This window comes from Myxine glutinosa, chromosome 8, assembly GCF_964187855.1.
Source record: "Myxine glutinosa chromosome 8, kmMyxGlut1.1, whole genome shotgun sequence".
Taxonomy (NCBI): Eukaryota; Metazoa; Chordata; class Myxini; order Myxiniformes; family Myxinidae; genus Myxine; species Myxine glutinosa.
In genome coordinates, this window is record NC_136268.1 from 23,040,800 (window position 1) to 23,065,454 (window position 24,655).

General features: G+C 42.4%; 1 protein-coding gene across 1 annotated transcript in view; it reads left to right on the top strand.

Moving 5' to 3' along the window:
- Window positions 1–24,655, top strand: part of LOC137432284 (SH3 and multiple ankyrin repeat domains protein 2) — a 910,319-nt gene that overhangs the window by 809,402 nt on the left and 76,262 nt on the right. The window contains 1 exon segment of the mRNA XM_078782990.1: window positions 18,680–18,815. Coding sequence (XP_078639116.1) covers window positions 18,680–18,815 — 136 coding nt within the window.

Consider the following 24,655-nt stretch of genomic DNA (forward strand, 5'->3'; position numbering starts at 1 on the left):
CTCAGCCAGAGTGACCACCGGGTTCTTGGTCACTCCTGTTACCAAGGCCCTTCTCCCCCGATTGCTCAGTTTGGCCGGGCGGCCAGCTCTCGGAAGAGTCCTGGTTGTTCCAAACTTCTTCCATTTAAGAATTATGGAGGCCACTGTGCTCTTGGGAACCTTCAATGCAGCAGAGATTTCTTTGTAGGCTTCTCCAAATCTGTGCCTCGACATAATCCTGTCCCTGAGCTCTGCAGGCAGTTCCTTCGACCTCATGGCTTGGTTTTTGCTCTGATATGCATTGTCAGCTGTGAGACCTTATATCGACAGGTGTGTGCCTTTCCAAATCATGTCCAATCAATTGAATTTACCACAGGTGGAATCCAATCAAGGTGTAGAAACATCTCAAAGATGATCAAGAGAAATGGGAGACACCTGAGCTAAATTTCAAGTGTCATAGCAAAGGGTCTGAATACTTATGTAAATGTGATATTTCAGTGTTTTCTTTTTAATAAATTTGCAAAACTTTCTAAAATCCTGTTTTTTCTTTGTCATTATGGGGTATTGAATGTAGATTGATGAGGGAAAAAATGAAATTAAACGATTTCAGCAAAACAAAATGTGAAAAAAGTGAAGGGGTCTGAATACTTCTGAATGCACTATATATATATATATATATATATATATATATATATATATATATATATATATATATATATATATATATATATATATATATATATATATATATATATATATATATATATATATATATATATATATATATATAAATAAAAGCCACAAGCATGGTTGATGAAGGTGATTTTTTTCTGACTTCCAAGCAGATGGAAAATGACTTCTGGCAGATGATAGAGTGAATAGGAAAGAGTTTTTGTGAAGTATGACATGTCGTATTTTGATTAAATTAGTCAGCAATGTGACGGGTAAAAATTCCTCGTTCCCTAATAAATCAGAACTACTCGCAGCTCACACGGCCTTTGTCTGTAGCTCATTTGAGGACTGCTCTTACCTCTCTGGGCTGGTGTTTTACCATCACATCTGTCTCTTGGATTCTGTGGCATCTACTTCTCTCAGCATTAATGGCATCTCTCGCAATGAGATCAAAGCACAATTCCTGTTGCTATCACATCGCAGACACGTCTGTAGCCTTTTTTTTTCCTTTTTTTCTGTCTCTGTTCTAGCTCCCTCTGCTCTCTCTCACTCCTCAAAGCCTCTCCTTTAACACCAGATGCACCCATTGTTTCAGTAATCCCTTCCTGGTTAAGCTCCCAAATTCCAGGTTTACGACATATCTCCACTCCTTTGTTCTTTTCTCCCATTTATAGGAACTTCCTTTCGGATGTGGTTCAATTGCACACTTCACTCCAGGGCTTCAGGAAGGTGGTGCACTACCATCTCATCCCTCAACCTTACCTGTGGTCTTTTATATCTTAATTGACCATATCTAACCCAAACCACTTGCTTGCAGATTACTGTTTCTCTCCTCGTATCTCTCCTCTTTTTCCTGTTTCCCCATTCCCTGGCTTATTGTATCATTATCCACTCTGCGCACACATTCTTAGTTTACTTATCCCTTTTGTTCTCTTGTCATGTCAGTAGGTCGCTACTTGATATGTTGCTGGCACCTGTTCGCTCTCTGCCCTATTCTCTGCTCCTTGCATGCCAGTCCCGATTCTTAACAGCTCCATTGTTGACGTATTAGCTTCTCAATGCTCTCTCACTAGCCTTTCCCATGACCCTCAATCCCTCTTCAAAATCACTATAAAAAAATTTTAAATTAAATATTTAAAACAAACCTTGTTTCATAATTTTTTATCAAATAAATTAGAAATTCGTTCGATAAATATTATTTAAGTGCACGAGAAATTTTTATGTTAGTTCTGTATTCACGATGCCGAATGCATGAAGTAGACATGATTTAGGTTAGGCCTTACCACCTTTCAGAGCACTCCAATGCTATGTTGAGAGTGAGGGACTCCACCACCATATCTTCTTTCGCTTTATCACTTTATTGATTTTTTTTTGCACTTACGTACTGTGTGTCATTGTATTTTAAGTTTGATTGTGGCTCAATTCATATACTCACCACACACCTCTTACATATCAGACCACACATCACGGATGCATGGCAAGGCAGCCCCTCCTGCATGGCATCACCCTAAACACACACACCTCACACCGAACTCGCGCACCTAGCGCCGAACACTCGCGCCTCGCCCCAAACATGGTTGAAATATTCCCTCATGGTTGAAATATTCCTACTGTATGGAAAGTTTCTTTGGAAGAAAATAATCCATTGATTCGATGTTTCTCCAGAGGGTGCTCTTGTGCAGTTTGTGAATAAAAAAAAATTTTTTAAAGATTTTTTTTCTTGCGTAAATAGAACATGTATTTAAATGTAAACTTCTTACTCGAAGATCTTAAACTTCCATAAGGTTTTCGTTTGTATATTCCTGTAACCGTTGATAATTTTGAACTGCTCTGCAATGGTTTTGTTATATTACTCGTATATTTACACATTATAACGATTTAATACCAAAGTAATTCTTTACCTTTCATTTTTACCCTCACCAGAGGAAATTGTATTGCATTTGTGTCTTTGTCTGTTTGTTTGTCCACACAGAACGTGAGTATGCTTTTCTCTGCAGCCATTGGTCCAATTGACACGAAGTTTTCTCCATTGGAGTGCCTCCTCCTGTAGAATGTTTTAATGATAATTATGACGTTATAGGTCACGTGCTACGGGCTCCATCTTGAAAAAAATTGCACCGTAAAAATTTTAACATGGCTCATTGTCATGGAAAAAAAAAATTAAACCTGGCTCATTGTCATGTACTCCCATTGTCATGGGGAACAACATATATTTATGATGATGTCATCGGTTTAATTATAACGTTGTAATGAGACAAGTAGAACGCTTGATCCGATCAGTTTGAAATTTCATAAGCGTGATCTGCACAAAAATATCTGCACAAAAATTGCATGGGAGAATTAAATTGATGATGTCATTGGTCACGTGGTTTGGCAGCCATATTGTCTTGAAAATGAAAACTTTCAAAAATCTTTTTCCAGAACAACTTACTAGTTACCCTCGCCAGAGGAAGAGGGCATTGCATTTGGGTCAGTTTGCTTGTATATTTGTTTGCACATATTGTGTATATATATATATATTTTATATATATATATATATATATATATATACATACATACATACATATAATATAATATAATATAATATAATATAATATAATATAATATAATATATCATATATTGTCTGTATCATATATTGCACATATCATACATATGTCCATATGTGTATTCATTTCATAAGACCCTTAAAAATCCTCAAACCCTTAAAGACCCCGAGGACCCAAAAGACCAAAACTTCAAAACCACGCATATACGTCTTGGCGAGGGTTTGCAATCTCTGACTTCTCTTTCTTGTTATTGTTGTAATGATTTGGTTGTTAAATACATTTACAGCCAAACAGCAAACAAATGAAATTGAAGTAATGCTTATTTTTATCTTTATTCCATTTCATAAAATAACAAACCTACTGATTATGTTCCTGTAAACTACTTGTACCACACATGTCCAATTTACACGTAATGGTTGTACCACAGTGTTTCGGGGATAAAACATTTCCCAACCTGTCCTTGTAAAAACCATTTTTTCAATGTGACTTCCAGAAAACACACACACTTAGTTTGATTAGAACGAGTTGTTTTGTGCAGTGACTGTAATTTGATGTGTTTTGAGCTGACCATATCACATGCTTTCCCCATATGGAGACTAAAAGCCGACACAATGAAACAATGACGACAAAAATATTGCGTAGACTTGTTTTGTCAGAGACTGCTGCACTACGTGTCTGTCAATTACACTATTGTTGGAGAACTTTGTGTGTTTTGGCCACAGATAATGCAATACTGCCATTTAAATGAGCATGGAATCACACACACACACACACACACACACACACACACACACACACACACACACACACACACACACACGGCTTGTAACGCAGCATGCCACTGGTCATCCATCGGCTGAGACTAGATGTGGTGGGTGGAGGCAATTGATGCAGTGGCATGGACCGGGCGACACTTACACAGGTGGAGTGGATGAAAGTGGGAATGGTGAATGATGATCAACAGGAAGAGGAGGGAAAACATTTGAATGGCGGAAGAGGAGGAAGATGAGGATAATTAAGACCAAAGTGCATTGGAAGAAGAGCTGGCCGATAAAGTAAAGAGATAAGACTCAGAGACCACAACTCTATTGACTAATAAACAACAAACAGATGAAAATGCTAATCGGGAGAACCAATCAATTGGTAAAATAAAACCAAAATCATCCCCCTTGAAGAAAATAAATACTGTGTGCCTTTCAGCAGCACTGCTCATTCAAGAAAAAGTAACAGGAAAATAATGCCATAAGAAGAAAAGACCAGGCCCCACAAACAGAGACCAAACATCATCATGAAAACATAGACTGGAGACACAGAGAGAGCAACTGAGAAAGCAAACAGGACAAATATAACGATTCATGAGAAGAAACCAAAACCAAAAGAAGAGAATCAAAAAAGAAAATATAAAATCAGACATAGACGTTTATTAAATGGGTGCTGAAAACATATTCAGTCACACACCCAACCTGTCCACCAAGTTACGTCCAAATCCGTCCATAACTTTTTGAGATATCCTGCTATGTATCGGTTTTTTCCCCATCTTCCAATGGTGAAGAATCACGTAAAAAATTCCAGTAGCCGACTCCGGATCTTCACCAAAATCTAATCATTTCGTCCTTGTCACACACGCTACATCTCTGCCAAATATCGTTTGAATCTCTGCCAAATTTCGTTTCGCTTTTTGAGATATTTTGTTCACAAACAGACAGACAGGGGTGAAAACATAACCTCCATCCACCTTTGGTGGCAGAGGTAATGGTAGCAAGGAAGATAAAAAGAAAACTATGATACAGTTACCAAAGAGAGAAAACAAAACCAGATGTTTGAAAATAACTCGAAGATAGTACTGCGCACTAGGGAAACAAAAGCAAAATGTTTCAAGTCCCCCGAGAAAGATAAACTTGAAGATTTCTGGAAAGGAATTTATGAAGACCCAAAAGAACACAGCAAGGAGACAGATTGGATCTGAAACTTGGAAAAGAAAAATCAAAACCTAAAGGAATTGCCTCCAGTGATGCTGTATATGATGAAGAAAAAACAAAACAATTTAAAAACAACTAGCAAAAATTCCAAACCCTGGATAGAATTCCAAACTTAACTAGATGTTAAGGCAAAGGTAACGATGCTCTCCACAATCATTACGCTTGAGCATTCAATGAACTTATCCAAGGAAAAATACATCAAAAGACAATGGATGAATGGCTCACAGAAGGTAACACCTTCCTCCTCCCAAAATCTGAAGAAACTCAACTATCTCAAGTATAAACCAATAACATTTCTTCCAACAACATAAAACTTCAAATAGGAATCATCACGGAAATGATGTACCACTACCTAACACAACAAAAAGGCCCAGCAGCAGAACAGATGGGAAGCAAGAAAGGATGCTATGGAACATGGATACACCCTAACATCCAATGGGAGAATGCCAAAAAAAATCAGGGAAGGTGACACATCTACTGTACATGGATGATTTATAGCTCTTCACAGAATGCAGAAAATTAAAGAATGACGAAAAATTGGCAGAAAACTTAAATTAGTGAAACGATATTCCGATGGCATACAAATGGAGTCTGGCCTAGATAAATGTGCTAAGTACACATTCGTACAATGTAGGGCCCACCAAAAACAGACAACATAAAAATCAACCGAAACAAAGTACGAGCTACCCCCTCTCGCGATGTAAAAAAAACTCATGCCAGAACAGCTGTACACACAAAGGCACAACAAAGTATGTAGAGTAATGCACTGGCATATTTGCAGAAATTTCAATATCCCAGTTCCACAAAACGCATGGAAACGAGGCAATCACTGAAGGCAAGTAATGTTCACATGCGACCTGATGATCCCATTGCGCGTGTAAACAGAACATAGAAAACAAAGCATTGCACCGGATATGGTACTCAGATATCGTGGCATTTTGTGGGGCACACCTACAAGAAGTAAAAATTATGACGGCGACAATACTCCGGTTAAATCTGTCCAACATATGATTACCTTTTTAAACAGTCACTAGTGTTGTTTAACATGAAACTGAAAGAAATTTGGAGAAAACCCAACATCCTTGAGGGATTCTCTACTTATCGCGTCCACCACAGACTAACGGACCTGAGCCATCTCGACTTTCTAGGCCTCAAGCTAGGCCATTAGCTAGGTAGCTATGAGCTATGCTGCAATGATCCAGCTAATAAAGGTGCATAAATGAGTGTTTACACTGATTAATGTATCCCATGTGCTGTCCAAATTTTGAAGCCATCACATGTTATATGAACTGCATATGAATTTGTTTATAACTTGTATCTTGGGTACTTGTATGTAATTTCTCCCAGCCATGGTTTCAAGTGTGACGTGTGATATTGTTCCCGACAATCATACAGCTGTATTGACCTTTATTATCGCTAGTCGCTAGCGTCATGTCGCTGGCATTGTTTAATACTCACCTGAAGAAAATTTGGAGAAAATTGGATCTACTTGCACATGGGTGGTGTATATAGTCACTGGTCCGCATACTGACGGGAAGTAAAAATTATTATAACCATAATTATTATAACCAATGGCCAGCTTTGGTGACATTCATGATCAGATTTCTCCAAACATCCCTATACTGCACTGCATTCTGAAGCTCTGGCAGAGAGCTTGGTTTCAGCCCTTTCCCCATCCATCAGGTACATACAAGATCTGCTTCTTCCTCTTCTTCCTATTACCTTACCCAGCATGGTTGATTTCTCCAGACTTTTGTTTTCTGCATGCATGGTTTGTGCAAAGTATGACAGTTTCTGTTTTAGCATCAGCGCTTCTAATGTACATGGTGGTCTAATTTCTTCAAGCACTGATTTGTTTGTTTTTCTTACAGTCCATGGAATTTTTAACCTTTGGCTCGAACACCACGTTTTAAAACTGTCAATATTCCTTTCTTTTTTTCTTATATTTTTTTCACCGTCCACGGCACACATACCATGCAACAGTAAATACCAGATCATTCACCAACCTCATCTTGGTTTGTTTTGTCACATCTTTGTCTTTCCAAACCTTTGTCCATCTTGACATTGTTCTCCCCAAGGATACCGTCTATAATTTTTTTTCCTCTACATTCTCCACTCACTTCAATCGTAGAACCCAGGAGGATGAAACGTTCCACTATTTCTCCCAATCTGAACACATAGATCTTCTCAATTGACATTATTTTAGTCTTTTTTTAGGTTTAAATAAAGAGCAGCTTTTTTTACTTTCCTTCTTCACTGTCTGTAGCAGTTTCATCGTCGTCTTTACATTCTGCCAACTGTGGTATCATCAGAATACCTTAGGTTGTTGGTACATCTTCCTCCAATCCTGACTCCTTCTATGCCATCCAAGTTAGATTTTTTTGGTCAAAATTATTATAACCAAAATGAATCGGTCAATTAAATCGGTCAAATGAATCGGTCAAAATTATTATAACCAAAATGAATCGGTCAATTCCATCTGATGATAATGCCATCTAATATAATAAATGGAGCTTGTGTGGCTGTAGCTATGTCCACAATATTGACTCGTCGATTAGTCGTGGCATTGAGGTGATTACAACATTGGTGATTATGGTGAGGTGTCTTTATCACACGCTTTCCTCACCTCGTGACTCATCCTGGTGATCACTATATTGATCGCGGTGCTATCCTTGACAACTTTAAGTTTCTTTGATTCCTCGGGCACAAAGCGGCCATCTGTGTTTGGTGGGCCAACACAGGTACTCATGCCCACAAGGTAGGGGTGCCCACTAATAATATTAGCATGGGGGCTAGCTGGATGGCCTTGAGGTGCACACATTCGCCCCAAAATTCGTCTTCTGTTGTCATACCCTTCCTCCCGTCCATGGTACACGGAATCTTGTGGTGAGGCTATTGCCCAGAAACAACTTGCTTTCATCTCCTGGAAAGCAAATCCAACGGAAGGAAATCTCATTTCCTTTCACAAAGCCCGAAACAAGTGTGTGTCCACCCTCAGGAGAGCCAGGAAACAATATCTCTCCGTTCTCAGGACCGAACTCTCTTATCTGTCTCCCTCTTCCAAATCCTGGTGGCGTCTGGTCAAATCTGTTTCTGGTGTTTGTTCCTCCTCCATCCCCTCCCTCACCTCAAATGGCCACACGGCTGACTCCGCACGTGAAAAAGCTGAATGCCTCAACTCTGTGTTTGCCTCTAAATCTTGTGTCCCAAACCCATCCCTCTCTGTACCCAGTCGTACCCAGCTGCTCCTGGACTCTGTGTCCTTTCCTCCTGACAAGGTGGAAAAGTTTCTGTCAACCCTCGACTCGGATTCTGCAACTGGACCTGACGGCATCAGCCCACGGGTCCTAAAATCCTGTTCTTCCGCTCTTTTACTCCCTCTCTCTGTTCTCTTCACCCTCTCTTTTGCTCAAGGTCATCTTCCATCTGCTTGGAAATCTGCCAACATCACCGCTTTGCACAAAAAAGGTGTAAAAACAGATCCCAGCAACTACAGACCAATCAGCCTTCTCCCAATTATCAGCAAAGTCATGGAATCCATCATTGCTTCAGATATGAAATCTTTCCTCTTCTCCAATGGCTTGATCTCTGATCATCAATTTGGTTTCAGACCTGGACACTCTACTCTGGACATGCTGCTCCTGCTTTCTCAACAATGGATGGAGGTCCTCAATGCCAAACAGGAAATTAGAGCAGTCTCCCTTGACATATCACGTGCCTTCGATACGGTCTGGCACCCCGCTCTGCTCACCAAACTCTCCTCTTTTGGTATCCATGGAAATCTCCACGCATGGCTGGCAGACTTCCTCTCTAATCGTAGTCAACGTGTGGCCCTGAATGGGTTTCTCTCATCTCCTCTTCCTGTTCAGGCTGGAGTTCCACAAGGCAGTGTTCTGGGCCCTGTGCTTTTTCTGGTCTTCATCAATGATCTCTCTGACTCTCTTGAAAATCCTCTATCTCTTTGCTGATGACTCTACTCTCTGTCGCTCCATTCTTCATCCCTCATGCCTAAGTCACACATAGGCGGATTTGTCGGGGACTACTGGCGACTGGAAAAATCACCACCACCCGCCGACAATCGTAATGAAACCGTAATGGACGGTCGCCTGTAGTCGTGGTTATCCTCCCCAGGTCGGCTGCAGTCGGCAAGAGCCGCAAAGGGGCCAAATATATTTTTAAAATTTTTAAAAACGGCGCGCTCAGTCGCACTCGAAAAAAATCCGCCATGCTGTCGTGATGGAACTGCCATGCTGTCGTCGGTATCCGTAATAAGAGCGTAAAGCGGCCGCAACCCAGTCGCTCATAGTCTTCCGCAATCGCCCCAGCATCGCCCCACCAGCTAGCACGGCAGAGATGCGAATGCCATACGGCCTTCCTGCGGCATCTTCCCGACTACGGGCCGACACTGTTGCGGCTGCATATCGACTACAGAAGAACTACCACGTCTCCCCTGCGGCTATGGGAGACTGACGACGACAGCAGTAGGACTAGTGGTGGCCGAGTTACGGCCATTGGCGACAGAGATACGACTGCCTGGCGACTGCATTACGACATACCACGATTCCATGGCAAGACAGGATGGTGTGAGGGTCTCCGTGGAGTGAGGTACTGTGGTGCCGACAAGGATATGGCTGTATTGTTTGGACTTGGGACTTTTGGGAACTTTATTTTTGGGACTTTGGTCCTTTGGAAACTTTATTTATGGGACTTGGGACCAGTGGAAATAATTTGTTGGACTTTATTTCCATTCTCTCTCCCTGCAGAAAAGTTTGATTATTACATTACAATGATACATCTTTATTAACTTTCTTATTGTACATCAAACATCTTTATGCTTCATGTCATACATCATTGAAATGAATAAAGTGAAATGTAAAATAGAGAAATAAAGATTTAAAAAGTTGTGTGAATCGTCTCCAATCGCCGACGGTCTTATTGCAGTCTTGCGGACGTCGGAGTAAGCCGCCACCCGGCCCCAATGCAGTCGCCGCGATCCGCCATCGGTCGTAATCTAGCCGCCAGACTGTCGCCACGCTGCCGCCGTGCATCCGCAATGCAGTCGTCGTCAATCTTCAACAGTCGCCATCCCACTCGGGGCGTCGTCGCAATGCATTCGCAATGTGGCCGCCTGCAGTCGCCATACTGCCGCCTGACCATATTTGACCGCTCAAAATCGCCAGTAGTCGCCGAAAAATCTTGATCGCCAGTAGTCGCCAAAATATCCGCCTATGTGTGACTTAGGCATCAGATCGGCAGTCTGCAGCCTCCTCACTCTCTGCAAACCTGGACAAAATCACAGACTGGGCAAACAAGTGGAACATGTCTTTCAATCCTGACAAATATCACACTCTTACGATGTCTCTCTGAAAAGACCGACTGGACAACCCTCCCATCCACTTTCTGAATAATCCTCTCCAAGAAGTTCTGTCACTCAAGCTTTTGGGTCTCACTATCTGCCATGATCTTTCCTGGGAAAACCACATTTCAAATCTGGCCTCCAAAGCCAGTCGCCGACTGGGCATCCTCCGTCGTGCGAAGTCCTTCCTTGGCACACCTGAGCTCCTCACCACGTACAAGGCTTTCATCCGCAGCTCAATGGAATACTGTTCTCCCCTCTGGGCTGGTGCTCCTGCCTCACACCTAGCTCGTCTTCACGCTGTTGAAACCAAAGCATTCAGAATCATTGGAATCTCCCGCGATGAAGCTAACTCCAAGGGCGTCTCACTCACTCACCGCAGGCAGGTTGGTGGTCTTTCCGTCTTCTACTGACTCCTCTCTGGCCTTGCCCCCCCCCCCCCCCCAGCTCTCTCTGGGCTCTGTCCCGCAAGTATTCCTACAGGTCGCACAAGATCTGCCTGCAACCCTCTTATGGTCAAACTGCCAAAATCAAGACTCTCTGCTCACCTTCACTCCTTCATACCTCTTTTCTCCCACCTCTGGAACAAACTCCCTCACTCTCTTCAATCCCACTCCACCCTCCAGGTCTTTAAAACAGCTGTTCACCACCATCTCTTATCCTCCCCCATCCAAAACCTTGATCTTTTCTACCCCCGCTAATTTCACCCCAATTCCACTTTTTTGAAATACCAACTTCTGTCCTGGAAGTCCTTGGTGTCCTTGTGTTTTATACTTCTCCCTCCCCCCCCCCCCCCCCCTTCCCACGCCTCTTCCCCCCCAAGCCCTCTCCCTTCCACACATCTCCCTGCTCTCAAATGTTGTGTTTGTATGCTTCCCCTTCTCTCCCCATCTTGTTTTCCGCTCCCTCTTTTTATATATTTTGTTTGTCTGGTTGATTTGTTTGTGAAGTAAATGTTAGCTCTTTCACGAGCCTCGATTCAGTATACAAAAAAAAAAAAAAAAAGCTTTCTAGCCTGGGTTTGAATCTCTTGGCGAATGACACCGTGGGGATATTTAATGTTTATCAACTAATGCTGGCAACTGCCAACCCAGTTTAACGTTTATCCTTGGGATAGCACACCCACACTGATGCCTCACCCTGCCTGCAAGACACCATAGTGGCAGTTTATAGCTGTGCTGAGATTTGACCACCAGAATCGACAGCTCAGAGGTGAGTTGGCATACCTCAAGGTTATCTTGCTAGCCTAAGAGTCCATTAACTATGCCGTATTAGATAAAGAGCTTTGTTTTCAAGGCAATTTTTTCAAGATCTCCCATACTGGGAAAATAGTGTTCGAGTAACACAATCATTATTGTAATTTCCATCGCATTTACCATTCTTGCTGACGAGTGATTATATTGTTCATCTTTAGAAACGGTTTTGGGGGATCCCACCCTCCTCCCCGTTTTTATTTCTGCTGCTTCGGCAGTCTGTGTCCTCGGCCATGAAAAGCCGATGTCTTTAGTGCAAACGCAGCGATGCCTTGCGAAGCAATAGAATAGCATCCCTCGTGTTTGAAGGTTTCTACTCGTGGTCGGTGGTTCCTTGTGACCTCGCTAATTGTGGAAAATACATTGACAAGCTTCCTATTATTATCTGTTCAGACTTCATGACCCTTTTATGCCCCATTTCCTTTATGACAAAGGCATTCACATGTGCAGGTTCACTTGCTCATCATTGGGTGAAAGTTTATGCTGCCACCATTACAAACGAGGTGTGTGCTGCTGCCATCATCAAAATGATCAACGATTGTATTTAGTCGACCGGGTTTGTACGTAGAGACAATCGGTTTTATGTCGCGAAGACATTATTTCTCGTGATTTGTAACCATGGATTGGGTTTAGGTCAGAGGGTTTAAAAAAATTAAATAATTAATTAAATAATGAAATAAAAATTAAAAATTATTTGCTTAAGTTGCTTCTTCATTAAGTTTCTTCTAAAGTTGCTTCTAAGTTGTTAAAAAGTTGTTCTAAAAAAGTTATTCTAAGTTAAATTAAGTTGCTTCTTCGTAAGTTGCTTCTTCTTAAGTTGCTTCTTAAGTTGCTTCTTCTTAAGTTGCATTAAGTTGCTTCCACCAAGTATTAATTAAATAAAAATTATTTAATAAATTAAATAATTAATTAAAAAATTAAAAAATTCAGCCAGGTTTAAAAATAATGCATACTTTGGAAAATAATGCAAAATTCAAACAAGTCGGAGTATTTAATGATCCAGGGCCTTTCCAGGGCGTAAAGGTTATAGTAGATCTGAGATCCATTGCTGACTCTGACACATCACCGTTACAATAGTTTTTTTATGGTCCTCAGGAACATGCGAGGCTATGAAGTCACAAAAAATTCCCACTTCCATATATATCAAAATCATGTTTTAATACATCGCTAATGTTCCGTATATAATAAAAGTTGATCTGTATAATTATTATCATAAAGTAATTTACAGTCTCTAAGTGTACACCCCCTTTCAAAATTTTTATCTTTTGTTGTCTTGTAGCCTCGAATTAAATTACATTAAATCAGACTTTTTCCACCTTTATTTACACATCGTAACCCAAAACCTCCAAATGAAAAACAAATTCAACAAATTTCAGAAAATTAATTAAAAATACAAAACTAGTTTCTCTTGGTTGTATAGGTGTCCACTTCCCCCTGAGTTAATACTTGGTGGAAGCACCTTTGACAGCAATTACAGCTGTGAGTCTGTTGGGATAGGTCTCTACCAACCTTTCACACCTTGATTGGGCAATATTTGTCCATTCTTCTGTACAAACCTGTTCAACTTAGCCAAGTTGCAAGGGGAGCGTTCATGGGCAGCAATCTTGAAGTCATGCTACAGGTTTTCAATTGGATTTAGGTCGGGGCTCTGAATGGGCCACTCAAGAACATTTATCATTTTGTTCCTTACCACTCCAATGTACCTTTGGCTGTGTGCTTCGGGTCGTTGTCATGCTGAAAGGTGAACTTCCGTCCCAATTTCAGCTTTCTTGCCGATGGCAGCAGGTTTTCCTCTAGGATTTTTCTGTATTTTGCTCCATCCATTTTTCCTTCTATCCTGTCAAGTGCCCCAGTCCCTGCTGATGAGAAACATCCCCATAACATGATGCTGCCACCACCATGCTTCACAGTAGTGATGGTGTTATTTGGGTGATGTGCTTGCTGTCTTGGGTTTGTGCCAAACGTAACATTTTGCATTTAGGCCAAAAAGTTCCATCTTGGTTTCATCACACCACAAAACTTTTTGCCACATGACTTCAGAATCTCAAAACTGTTTTTTTTTGTATACCTCAAATGGGAATCAAGGTGGGCTTTTTTGAGTAATGGCTTCCTTCTTGCCACCTTACCATACAGGCCAGACTTGGTGAGTGCTTGGGATATTGTTGTCACATGCACATAGAGACCAGTCTTTGCCATAAATGTCTATCGTTGCTATTTGCCTCTTGGTGGCCTCTTTGATCAGTCTCCTCCTTGCTTGGTCATCCAGTTTGGAGGGACGGCCTGATCTAGGCAGGGTCTTGGTGGTACCGTACACCTTCCACTTCTTAATGATTGTCTTGACTGTTCTCCAAGGGATATTCAAGGCCTTTGAAATATTTTTATACCCATCCCCTGATCTGTGCCTTTACACAACTTTATCCTGGAGGTCTTTTGCAAGCTCCTTGGTGCTCATGGTTGAGTCTTTGCTTTGAAATGTACAACCCAGCAGAGGAAACGTACTGGAACAGCTGATTTATTCTGTAATAATCGGAATCGGAATTCTGTAATAATTTTAGCTCTTTCACGAGCCTCGATTCAGTATACCAAAAAATTTTTTAAAATCACAACAATTTAACACAGGTGGATGCAAATTAACTTGGTGTGAGATTTTGAGGGTGATAGGTTACACCTGAGATAATGTATAATTGCTATTATAAGGGGGGTGGGCACTTATCCAATCAAGATATTTAGGTTTATCTTTTTTAATTAATTTTCTGAAACTTGTAGAATTTGTTTTTCACTTGGAAGTTGTGGGTTACGATGTGTAAATAAAGGTGGGAAAAGTCTGATTTAATGCATCTTAATTCCAGGCTATAGGGCAACAATAGGTGAAAAATTTGAAAGGGGGTTTAGACTTTCTATAGGCACTGTATATGTGAATGCTACCCATCATATCCAGACATACGTTCTTGCTAAAGAGTAGAGAAAAGAAAAAGGAAAGCCCGTAACAACAACAGGCAGACCTACAGACAGACATGGACATGATTCACACTCAAGGTTTAAAGAAGAATGACCACACTGTGGTCACAACCTGCGACACAAAATATGTATTTTTCGCCTCCTCGGTCAACTCGACTCCCTCATCCTTTTGTTGAAGGTATTATACAAATCATCTCCAAGGGTCTTCATGGTTTGGTTCGGTGTTAAGTATTTGTCTGACGGACAGCTGGGTCTGGTTTCAAACAACTACTCCACCCACTCCATACAGGAGCAGCAGGAAGGTTTTTGTTATTATCCTCTTTGGGGTATATAGATTACAGTAGATCTAGGCTCGGGCCTCAATAACGTCGGGGGTTGCCAAGTGTTCTGTTACCAAGTTTCTGGTCGAGAGCTCGCCAAGTGGCTTAAGCATTCAAGCAAGCACTCCATTCATAACCATTGATAAGGAACAGCTGGCTTGACAAGCGCTAGCTAGCTAATTGTCAACTGGGTTTCACACCACGGGTTTCCTTCCTTTCAGGTTGGTGTTATGTCAGGCAATGAAAAAACAATTGCACGGTACAGTTTACATTCTCTTATGTCTTGTTAACCCTGTAGTAGGGTCAACATACGAAAAAAACTCACCTAACCCCCAAAAAATTGATACAAAAGGTTTTTCAATGGATTCTGGTACCATTGGGCATGCTAAATAACATACTAAAAATCTAGTAACATCTGACTTCCGGAAAGGGGTCATTTTCAAGATGGCGTCCAACATGGCCACTGGGAGCTTAAAATGGCCATATCTCAATTATTATTATTCAACCTAGAAAGGTGGTTTTGGTGTCTAACCCTAGGTTTTAGGGCCCAAGGAATCCAATTGAATCAATAAAATTACCATCAGTTAATTATTTATTGACAAGTCCAAGATGGCATCCCAAGGTGACATCCTGATCCTCTAAAATGGCTCTGTCGAATAGTAGTCAACCTAGAGAGATTTTTTCAGTGTGTACACCTAGGTTTAAGGCACCCAGGAAATCATCAAAATTACTTAAATAAGCACAAAATAATCAGGTAATCCAGTAAGCCAGGTTTACCAGCCCATGAGGCATTTGTTGTCTTATACAGTTAGTCGCTGTTCATCGTCATCCTCCGACTCCTCTGGAAGAAAGATTTATTGTGTTCAGGGTAGTAGAAACAGTCCTACTACCCTGAACACATGGAGTGCATTCCCTCCCCCCCCCCCCCCCCCCCCCCCCCGGCTATAGCTGGGAAAAGTTGTGTACATTTCTTTTGGAAATGTCTAAAAAATATGAATTTTGTTTATGCATACATGTACCAAATAATATACTTATTCCTTTTGAGATGAAAATAAATTGTTTGTCAGATTTTTCAGTCCCCTCCCCAATATAAAATAGTCTGTCCCTTGCCATAACCTCTCAAGCTTTGTACTAACCTTTGTCTGTAATGATCACTGAATACTGTGGACTGGAGTCACAGGTGGCAGTGGTGTAGACACATTACACTCTTATCTCCAATCTGAAACACACACTTGGTTCATTAGCTGGTGAGTCGGAGGATGACGATGAACAGCGACTAACTGTATAAGACAACAAATGCCTAATGGGCTGGTAAACCTGGCTTACTGGATTACCTGATTATTTTGTGCTTATTTAAGTAATTTTGATGATTTCCTGGGTGCCTTAAACCCAGGTATACACACTGAAAAAATCTCTCTCGGTTGACTACTATTCGACAGAGCCATTTTAGTGGATCAGGATGTCACCTTGGGATGCCATCTTGGACTTGTCAATAAATAATTAACTGATGGTAATTTTATTGATTCAATTGGATTCCTTGGGCCCTAAAACCTCGGGTTAGACACTAAAACCACCTTTCTAGGTTGAATAATAATTGAGATATGGCCATTTTAAGCTCCCTGCGGCCATCTTGGACGCCATCTTGAAAATGACCCCTTTCCGGAAGTCAGATGTTACTAGATTTTTAGTATGTTATTTAGCATGCCCAATGGTACCAGAATCCATTGAAAAACCTTTTGTATCAGTTTTTGGGGTTCAACCATATATTGACCCCTCTATTGTGCTGTGTCTGCCCCATGCTCCCATATTAATTAATTAGATTAAATATACCAGATTAATTGTGATTCAGAACAGGTGATTTCTTTTATATTTGATTCCTCAGTGTTGTCACGTGTCTCTTCCCATCCACCCACCCCTTCCTCTCTCCCTCTCCCTCTCCCTTTCTCTCACACTTTCTCCCTCTCCCTCCCTGTCCCTCTCTCTTATCTGCCCTCCTGCTGTCTGTGGTAATGAACCTTTTGTTCATAAAAACCTGTACCTGGTAATTTGAGGTGTGGGACTTTGCTATGCAGCACGATAGAATTTACTTCTGGTAACACGCCGATTGGGAAATGCTGTTCAAAAAGTACTTATGACCTTAATTAAACCTTATTAATAATTTAACACTCGATCCAAATGAAGCCAATGGCTATCTAACGCAACAACCCCAGGCATTTTATGATCAGCAGAGGCCTACATGCCTGTGTTAGGCCCAAAAGGAAACAAGATGGCGGCCAAATAATTTTGTCTTGATACGATGGCAGGTGGAGTTAAGCGACAGATGTGGGTGTGATTCGGCAGCTGTCTGACCAATGGCATGGGTGCACATTTCAAAAATCGACCAACAACAACGGCAATGACAACAACCTTTTGTGAACCTGAAACTAAAACGAATCAACTTTTGGTGAACATAGAGAACTTTATCGAACTGTGCCGAAAACTGGTCGACCTTGCTGGTCAAGTTCATAGGCCTTTTAGAATTTCTCAAGCCATGGAGCAGCGCCGCCAAATTTATCACACTCGGGACCTGGCGCGGATAACTTTGCCATGACCCACATTGAATGTACCAAATAAACTTGTGGTTAAATTTGATGTATCAATGGTCTGGTTGAATTAGACAAGGCCGGTTGAGGGCACTATTTGCGTAGGCTGCTTGGGGGTGCTACATCAAAATTGGTCTATGTGTGGATTCACACATACACACACACATACGCGCACACACACACACACACACACACACACACACACACACACACACACACACACACACACACACACACACACACCTCTGTCGCACAGTGAACTTGCACAACTTTGTTTCAAAGTTTACTTACTTTTTGTGTGGAAACTACACGTGTACGTAGTATCCATTGCACTCGCCTTCCATCATATTTGAGAGCCACTCGGGATCGCTTTCCTTCAGGATTTCAAGATGCTGATGGGATGGAATGCGTGCACACATAACCAAGCATGTAGGACTTTGTCTCTGGATCTGTGGTTTGCAAATCACGTTTTTAGGTGCAAAGGTTACCCTGGATTACCTCTCATGAGTATAGTCTTTATACTGGTATGCCGGATGTGAGTCTTAGCATTTAATTACTTCGAAGATCACACATTGTCCCATCCGGTGGTCAAAATGGTGGAACGTTCTCGGTGAATGTCTCGACTTTTACTTCTTCTTTTTTTTTTTTCGTCGCTGTTATCTTGATTATGATAACCCTCTGTCAAATTAATAATTGTATCATGTAAACCTTTGGGATGGGAGCGTTTGCATGAAACTGTTGGTGTTGTCTTCGCATGATAAATCGGATGATCTCGTGATTCCTTAAATCCCAGTTTGTGAATCACACGAGCACAACTCGGAAAGTTTTCTCCATGAACAATACCCACTGGCTTTTTAAGAAGGAAATCGCAGTGGCCTTGGAAAACTATTGTTTCTATTTGGGGGATTTTATTGCATTGTTTGTAAAACAATCGTATTTGTAACGTACTGTTTCAAACACAAAGGCTTTTCCTTATTGGGGGTCTGACTTTGCGGCTTGTTCTGTCCCTTCCGATCCCTCCTCCCCGCTGCAGGTTAACAGTGAGAATGTCGTAAAATGCGGCCATCGGCAGGTGGTTGGCCTCATTCGCCAGGGAGGGAACCGGCTCTCTATGAAGGTGGTTTCGGTGAGCCGCCGGCTGGAATCCGACGAAGGTGGCTACAAGAAAGGTGAGGATGTGTGAGCATGCTGTTCTGCCCAAAAGGCCGATACCATTCCACTGTATCTTGGTTTAATAACATTGCATTACAGTGTAATCATCATCATCATGTTGGCTGGCAGGATGGCCTAAATTACAAATTCCTGCCCCAACCAGCAGGGGGCACTGCATCAGCAGCACAGCCGGCCTCCCAATAACGATGCGAACCAGCAGCCAAAGGCTGCACACAAAATAGTGGTAATGATGATGATCATCATATTGCAACTCTTTGACCTTTCCTAATGCCATTTGGCTATTTTAGAAAGAAAAAGACATGGATCAGGAAGTTTTGTTTGAATATTTATGATTTTTTCCAGGGGTGTGGGCCTTTTGATGCAGGCACCGCGGAGCGAAAGGGGGACTATGGTATGTCCGTGCGTGCGTGCGTCCGTGCGTGCGTAAGCGAAGGACCGAATTCTAATTTGGTGTGTGGGTGCAACCCACGTGAAAATCCAAGATGGCCGCCACCATGTATGTCTGACGCGCCATGTATGTCTGAACCTTGTGAGCGGAATATCTTGACAAATAAGCAAAGTACCAACTTCTAATCTGGTGTGTGGGTGTATCTAGGCATAAGGAAGAACGCTATTGAATATTGGGTCGTCACGTCAAAATCCAAGATGGCCGCCACCATATACATGTCTGAATCTTGTGAGCAGAATATCTTGAAAAATAAACGAACTACTAACGTCTAATCTGGTGTGTGGGTGTATCTACGCTTAAGGAAGAACGCTATTGAAAATTGGGTCGCCACGTCAAAATCCAAGATGGCCGCCGGCATGTTTGTCTGAACCTTGTGAGCAGAATATCTTGAAAAATAAACGAACTACTAACTTCTAATCTGGTGTGTGGGTGTATCTACGTCATAAGAATGATCGTTTTGAGGCCATTTTTCCCCGCTAGAGCGGGGGTTAGCCTTGCGGGCCCCATGACAATCATGGTTCCCTGTTTGAGGCAATGTTTTTATGGCCGGATGCTCTTCCTGACGCCAACCCTTAGTCGCCTCTTACGATGCGCAGGGATACGGTGTACCTATTCTAAACCGGGGTACACACCGGGATCATTCATCCCAGCAAGCTGGTACTCAATTTGCCGACCTCGGAAGGATGACAGGCTGAGTCAACCCCCCTGGCGTTAATTCAGCGATCGACCGGGATTCGAACCCAGGATCCTAGGATCCCAAGCCGGCACCCTAACCGCTAAGCCAACACCAGGCTACGTCATAAGGGAGAACGCTATTGAAAATTGGGTCGCCACGTCAAAATCCAAGATGGCCGCCGCCATGTTTGTCTGAACCTTGTGAGCGGAATATCTTGAAAAATAAGCGAAGTACCAACTTCTAATCTGGTGTGTGGGTGTATCTACGCATAAGGAAGAACGCTATTGAAAATTGGGTCGCCACGTCAAAATTCAAGATGGCCGCCGCCATGTTTGTCTGAACCTTGTGAACGGAATATCTTGAAAAATAAACGAACTACTAACTTCTAATCTGGTGTGTGGGTGTATCTACGCATAAGGGAGAACGCTATTGAAAATTGGGTCGCCACGTCAAAATCCAATATGGCCGCCTTGCGTCTTCCACTTTGTCAACTCACATCACTTCACCAACAGGGGACCTCGGCGTAACGCTTGTTTTATCAAAGTCGCAAGATGCAATGGCATCTAAAAGCAGAGCAAACCTGTTACACAAGCCACCCTCATTTTCAATGCACACACTCACATTCCATTGTTTCTTCTTCTCCACTTCGCAGCTTTGCCTACTAACCTTTGACCCATACCATTGCCTCCTCTCCATGTCCACACTCCCTTTCCCATTTACTCCTATAAACTGCAATTCTCGTTCACGTGATGAAGGGAAGATGTTGGGAGTGGGGAGTCTTTCTAGTTTTGCCTCTGACATTGCAAGGTCAAATCGCTTTTCGAGGGGTTGTGGGGGAGGCAGGGAGTGCGGTCAGGTGGGCAAGGTAGTTGTGGAATTGTACGAATTCTGAAGATTATCTATTTTTATCAGGCAAAGGTCATGTCTATGGAAAAACGACAAATAAATGAATCCGCTATTGGTGTTTCCCCCCTTTCTATTGTGTTCCATTCCATTCTTTGTTCGCTCTTCCATGAGCCTTCGATCATGTACTCACAAAAGTCAATTTAAGGTGCCGTCACTTAACCCCCATTCACGATGGATACGAGGCCTCATCTTCCCATTCCGAAAGCTTGCTAACATCTCTACTTTATCATTTGCAGCTTCATCAAAAAGAAGGAAACCTACCTTCACATGGAGAGGGATTTCTCTTGCTTTCCGTGTCCCCAATTCCATATGTTTCTGGCTGTGATCCCAGCATTGTGCCACCATGTTTCTGTCATGGACTTTGTCAAGTCCGGTGTTTTGATGAGCTCTGCCACTTTGTAATTTTGGTGTGTGTGTGTGTGTGTGTGTGTGTGTGTGTGTGTGTGTGTGTGTGTGTGTGTGTGTGTGTGTGTGTGTGTGTGTGTGTGTGTGTGTGTGTGTGTGTGTGTCAATTACTCCAGTGAACAGGCTATCGTATCTCGATTGGAATCCGCACCAGTAGCAGGTCCTCGTGCCATGATCTGCTGGGAATTTTTTTTTTTTCAGCCTCTTTACAGATACGAGGCTCTCGGTTTCCTGCTCTCGGTCTCATGTCTTAGATGAGGTGCAAGGTCATAGAGTTTGAAATTTCATGCGTGTTTGCCATGGTTAAAAGCACGAGATCTTATCGGTTGCGTTGCTTTCTTTGCTCTGCCCTGATTGCGCAGTGTGATCTCGATTATGATACCCGAAAGGAATGTCAACGAAATGGTGCACACGAGATAACCCTCATTGCAGGCTTACATTCGATGTGCAGTGCGGGGATATTTCGGACAAACATTTGTATCGACGTCGACATTCCACCATTGCGATGGCACAATCGGTAAATAATTCAGATTGTGCAAAATAATTTCCTTCTCACGGTTCTGCATCATTTGGTTCCAATAATTGCACGAGCGCATCCACAGCAGGAGCTTCAGCAAATGCTATTGACATGACATTTGTAGCAATTTAGCAGCTCAGGAGATCGTTCCTAATCATGGCACTTGGATACAAATCTATTGTTTTTTGGTTGGTTATTTTTTTGTTTGTTTTTTGTTTTTTGTATACAAGATCGAGGCTCGTGAAAGAGCGAACATTAATCACACAGAAAGACAAACAGACACATAAAACAAATAACATCGGGAGCGGTAGACAAGATGGGGAGAGAGGGGGAAGGACACAAACACAAGACATGGAGACATCGAGACACAGGAAGGACACATACATATTTATTTATTTATTTTCTTCTCCTTGTTCTGGCTGATTCTGCTTTGGCTTTATTTTCTTATCAGATGAGGAAATGGGGGTGGCTGGAGAAATAGTATGTTTAATTTTGTGTCATGAACGTCTAATTGCCATTCTGTTGAACCTGCCTGGTGTACAATGCTAAGTACCATAATGTTGTGTGTGTGCCGGCTGCATCACGAGTGGCCTCTCTCCGACCTGCTTCCCGATCTTTGACCCTGAAGCCAACGAGTCGCAGATAACCCCGTGACACAATGGGTTGCTAAGCAACCATGGATGTCTGATGTGACTAAATCTGGTCGGGTCCCCGCACCAAAATCTCGCATTACCTTCCTGGTGATTTAGTTATCACAGGTGAGCAACCATACTTTCGACACCCCCACCCTTGTCTATTCATTAGTTACGCCTTCCGTCTACTTATGACATACTATGTGGAGGAAAGAGATACGCGAGCAGGTTGGAAATAATAAATCTTGGATTGACAAAAGGCACATATAATATACAGCAATGCAATTTACAAAAGGAAAGACCTTTACCCTTTATCACAAAAGCCCCTTGTACAATCAGCATTAAAATGAAATACAGACGGGCGCCACATTCATTCTGGAAACTTAGAAGAAAAAGGGTGATAGTTGGAGGGGTAGAGAAGTCGGTGGCATATAGGGTCGACCCCAGCCTCCACCTGTACGTGAAGTGTATGGCTAATATTGAACCAAACAGGGTGTAGGGCGCAATGAGTGAGAGGTGCAGGAGAGGTCAGTTCTGCTGGTTTGGTCCGCGCTCACTTAGTGCTCTCCACGACCGCGTGGTGTTCCTCAGCGAGCGAGCACCCTCAGCGCTTGTTTTGTGCTTTTTCTCTCCTGCACGAACTGTCAAACTACCCTCAACTTTAAGAGCTCCGAAACTCCGCTCTGCACTGCATGAACTCATGAACTCCACAGACTGCACCAAATCCACCTCTGCTCTCGGCATCCAGCCACACAGACTCGCTGTGGCGTGCTCGCTTCAATCCAGCCGCTTAGACTCATCTCCGGAGTGTGGGGGTGTGGCATTGGCCTCTGATATCGCGATGACTGGAACTCTTGGACGGAACCGATTGCAGGGCTGGAATGGCGATTATTTGGTCGAAATACTGGTGAAATGAAGTGTTTTGAGAATGTGGTTTGAATCGGGAGTTGGAAAATGAGGGTTTGGGAACGATGAAGAGAACAATGGGGAGGATTATAACTACCATCACAACGCATCTCCCTATCTGTGATGTGAGGGAATGGGTAACCTAACTAAACAATCACTTTGGAAATATTTAAACTCCAGGGTTATTTTATGTGTTGAATGTAACTCCCCAGGGTCTTTCCACAAACAGCAATTCTATGCTAGAAGTCTAACTCTTCGCAAAGTATTTGTGTTGTTATTTTTGTCCCTTCTGATGCCACATTGGTTTCATGGAGTCTTCCTTTTTTTTTTTTTACCAGTGATGGTTCTGAGTTGTCTTCAACTTGATTCGTGTGTTTTTAAAGCAAAAAACTATCCCTTTCACCTCGCTGTTCCGAACACATGATGTTGTTCCTCCAGGTGTGTGTGTGTGTGTGTGTGTGTGTGTGTGTGTGTGTGTGTGTGTGTGTGTGTGTGTGTGTGTGTGTGTGTGTGTGTGTGTGTGTGTGTGTGTGTGTGTGTGTGTGTGTGTGTGTGTGTGTGTGTGTGTGTGTGTGTCAGTCAGTCAGTCAGTCAGTGTCATACTTCCAACATTTTAGATATGATTGATTTCAGATAGGTATATATAACAATAGTGTTCCTGTTATTCGGATGAAACCTGGTGGACAGGTTCGGTGTGTGACGAGGCAAAATTGATTAGTTTTTGGTGAGGATCCGGATTTAGATCTGGCATCCAGCCCATCAGTGGGATACCAAACGTAAGCTGTTCTACCTGGCGGAGGTAAGCACTCTACCGAGTGTCATTCTAGTTCTCAACTGGATTTGTCGCATCTAAACAAACATACGTACTTGCTCTGAGTATAGTTAATCCAAGGAAGAAACATACATTACTCATAAGTGCAAAAAACACTTCACGTGTTTATTCTGTGTTGAGTGTCATGTGTGCTGGTAAAAGGGCCGTGATGTGCGCTCATCGCTGAGGGAGCTTGTGCAAGGTAGGTCGCTTGTTCCGAGCCTTGCAGTAATCTTCCTTCGAAACGCCGTGCCCCAAATGTTGGAATCGGTGTGTCCCAAACTTGTGGTTTTACATTCCAAAGCTGCAGCCGTGGAATGTATAATTTTCTAATTGCAATGGCAATCTGGATGTGCCTTCATGTACCTGCCTGCCGTTCCCCTATAATGAGTTATTTTGAGTTTGTTTGTTCTCGCCATGAGCAAATTATCCTTCATTTAGGCCAGGCCATAGTTTTCAGCATACGACACAACCATCTCCTCCATTGATGATGCCGTTGTGTGTTTTTTGTTTTTTGTTTCCTTGATGGTGTTTG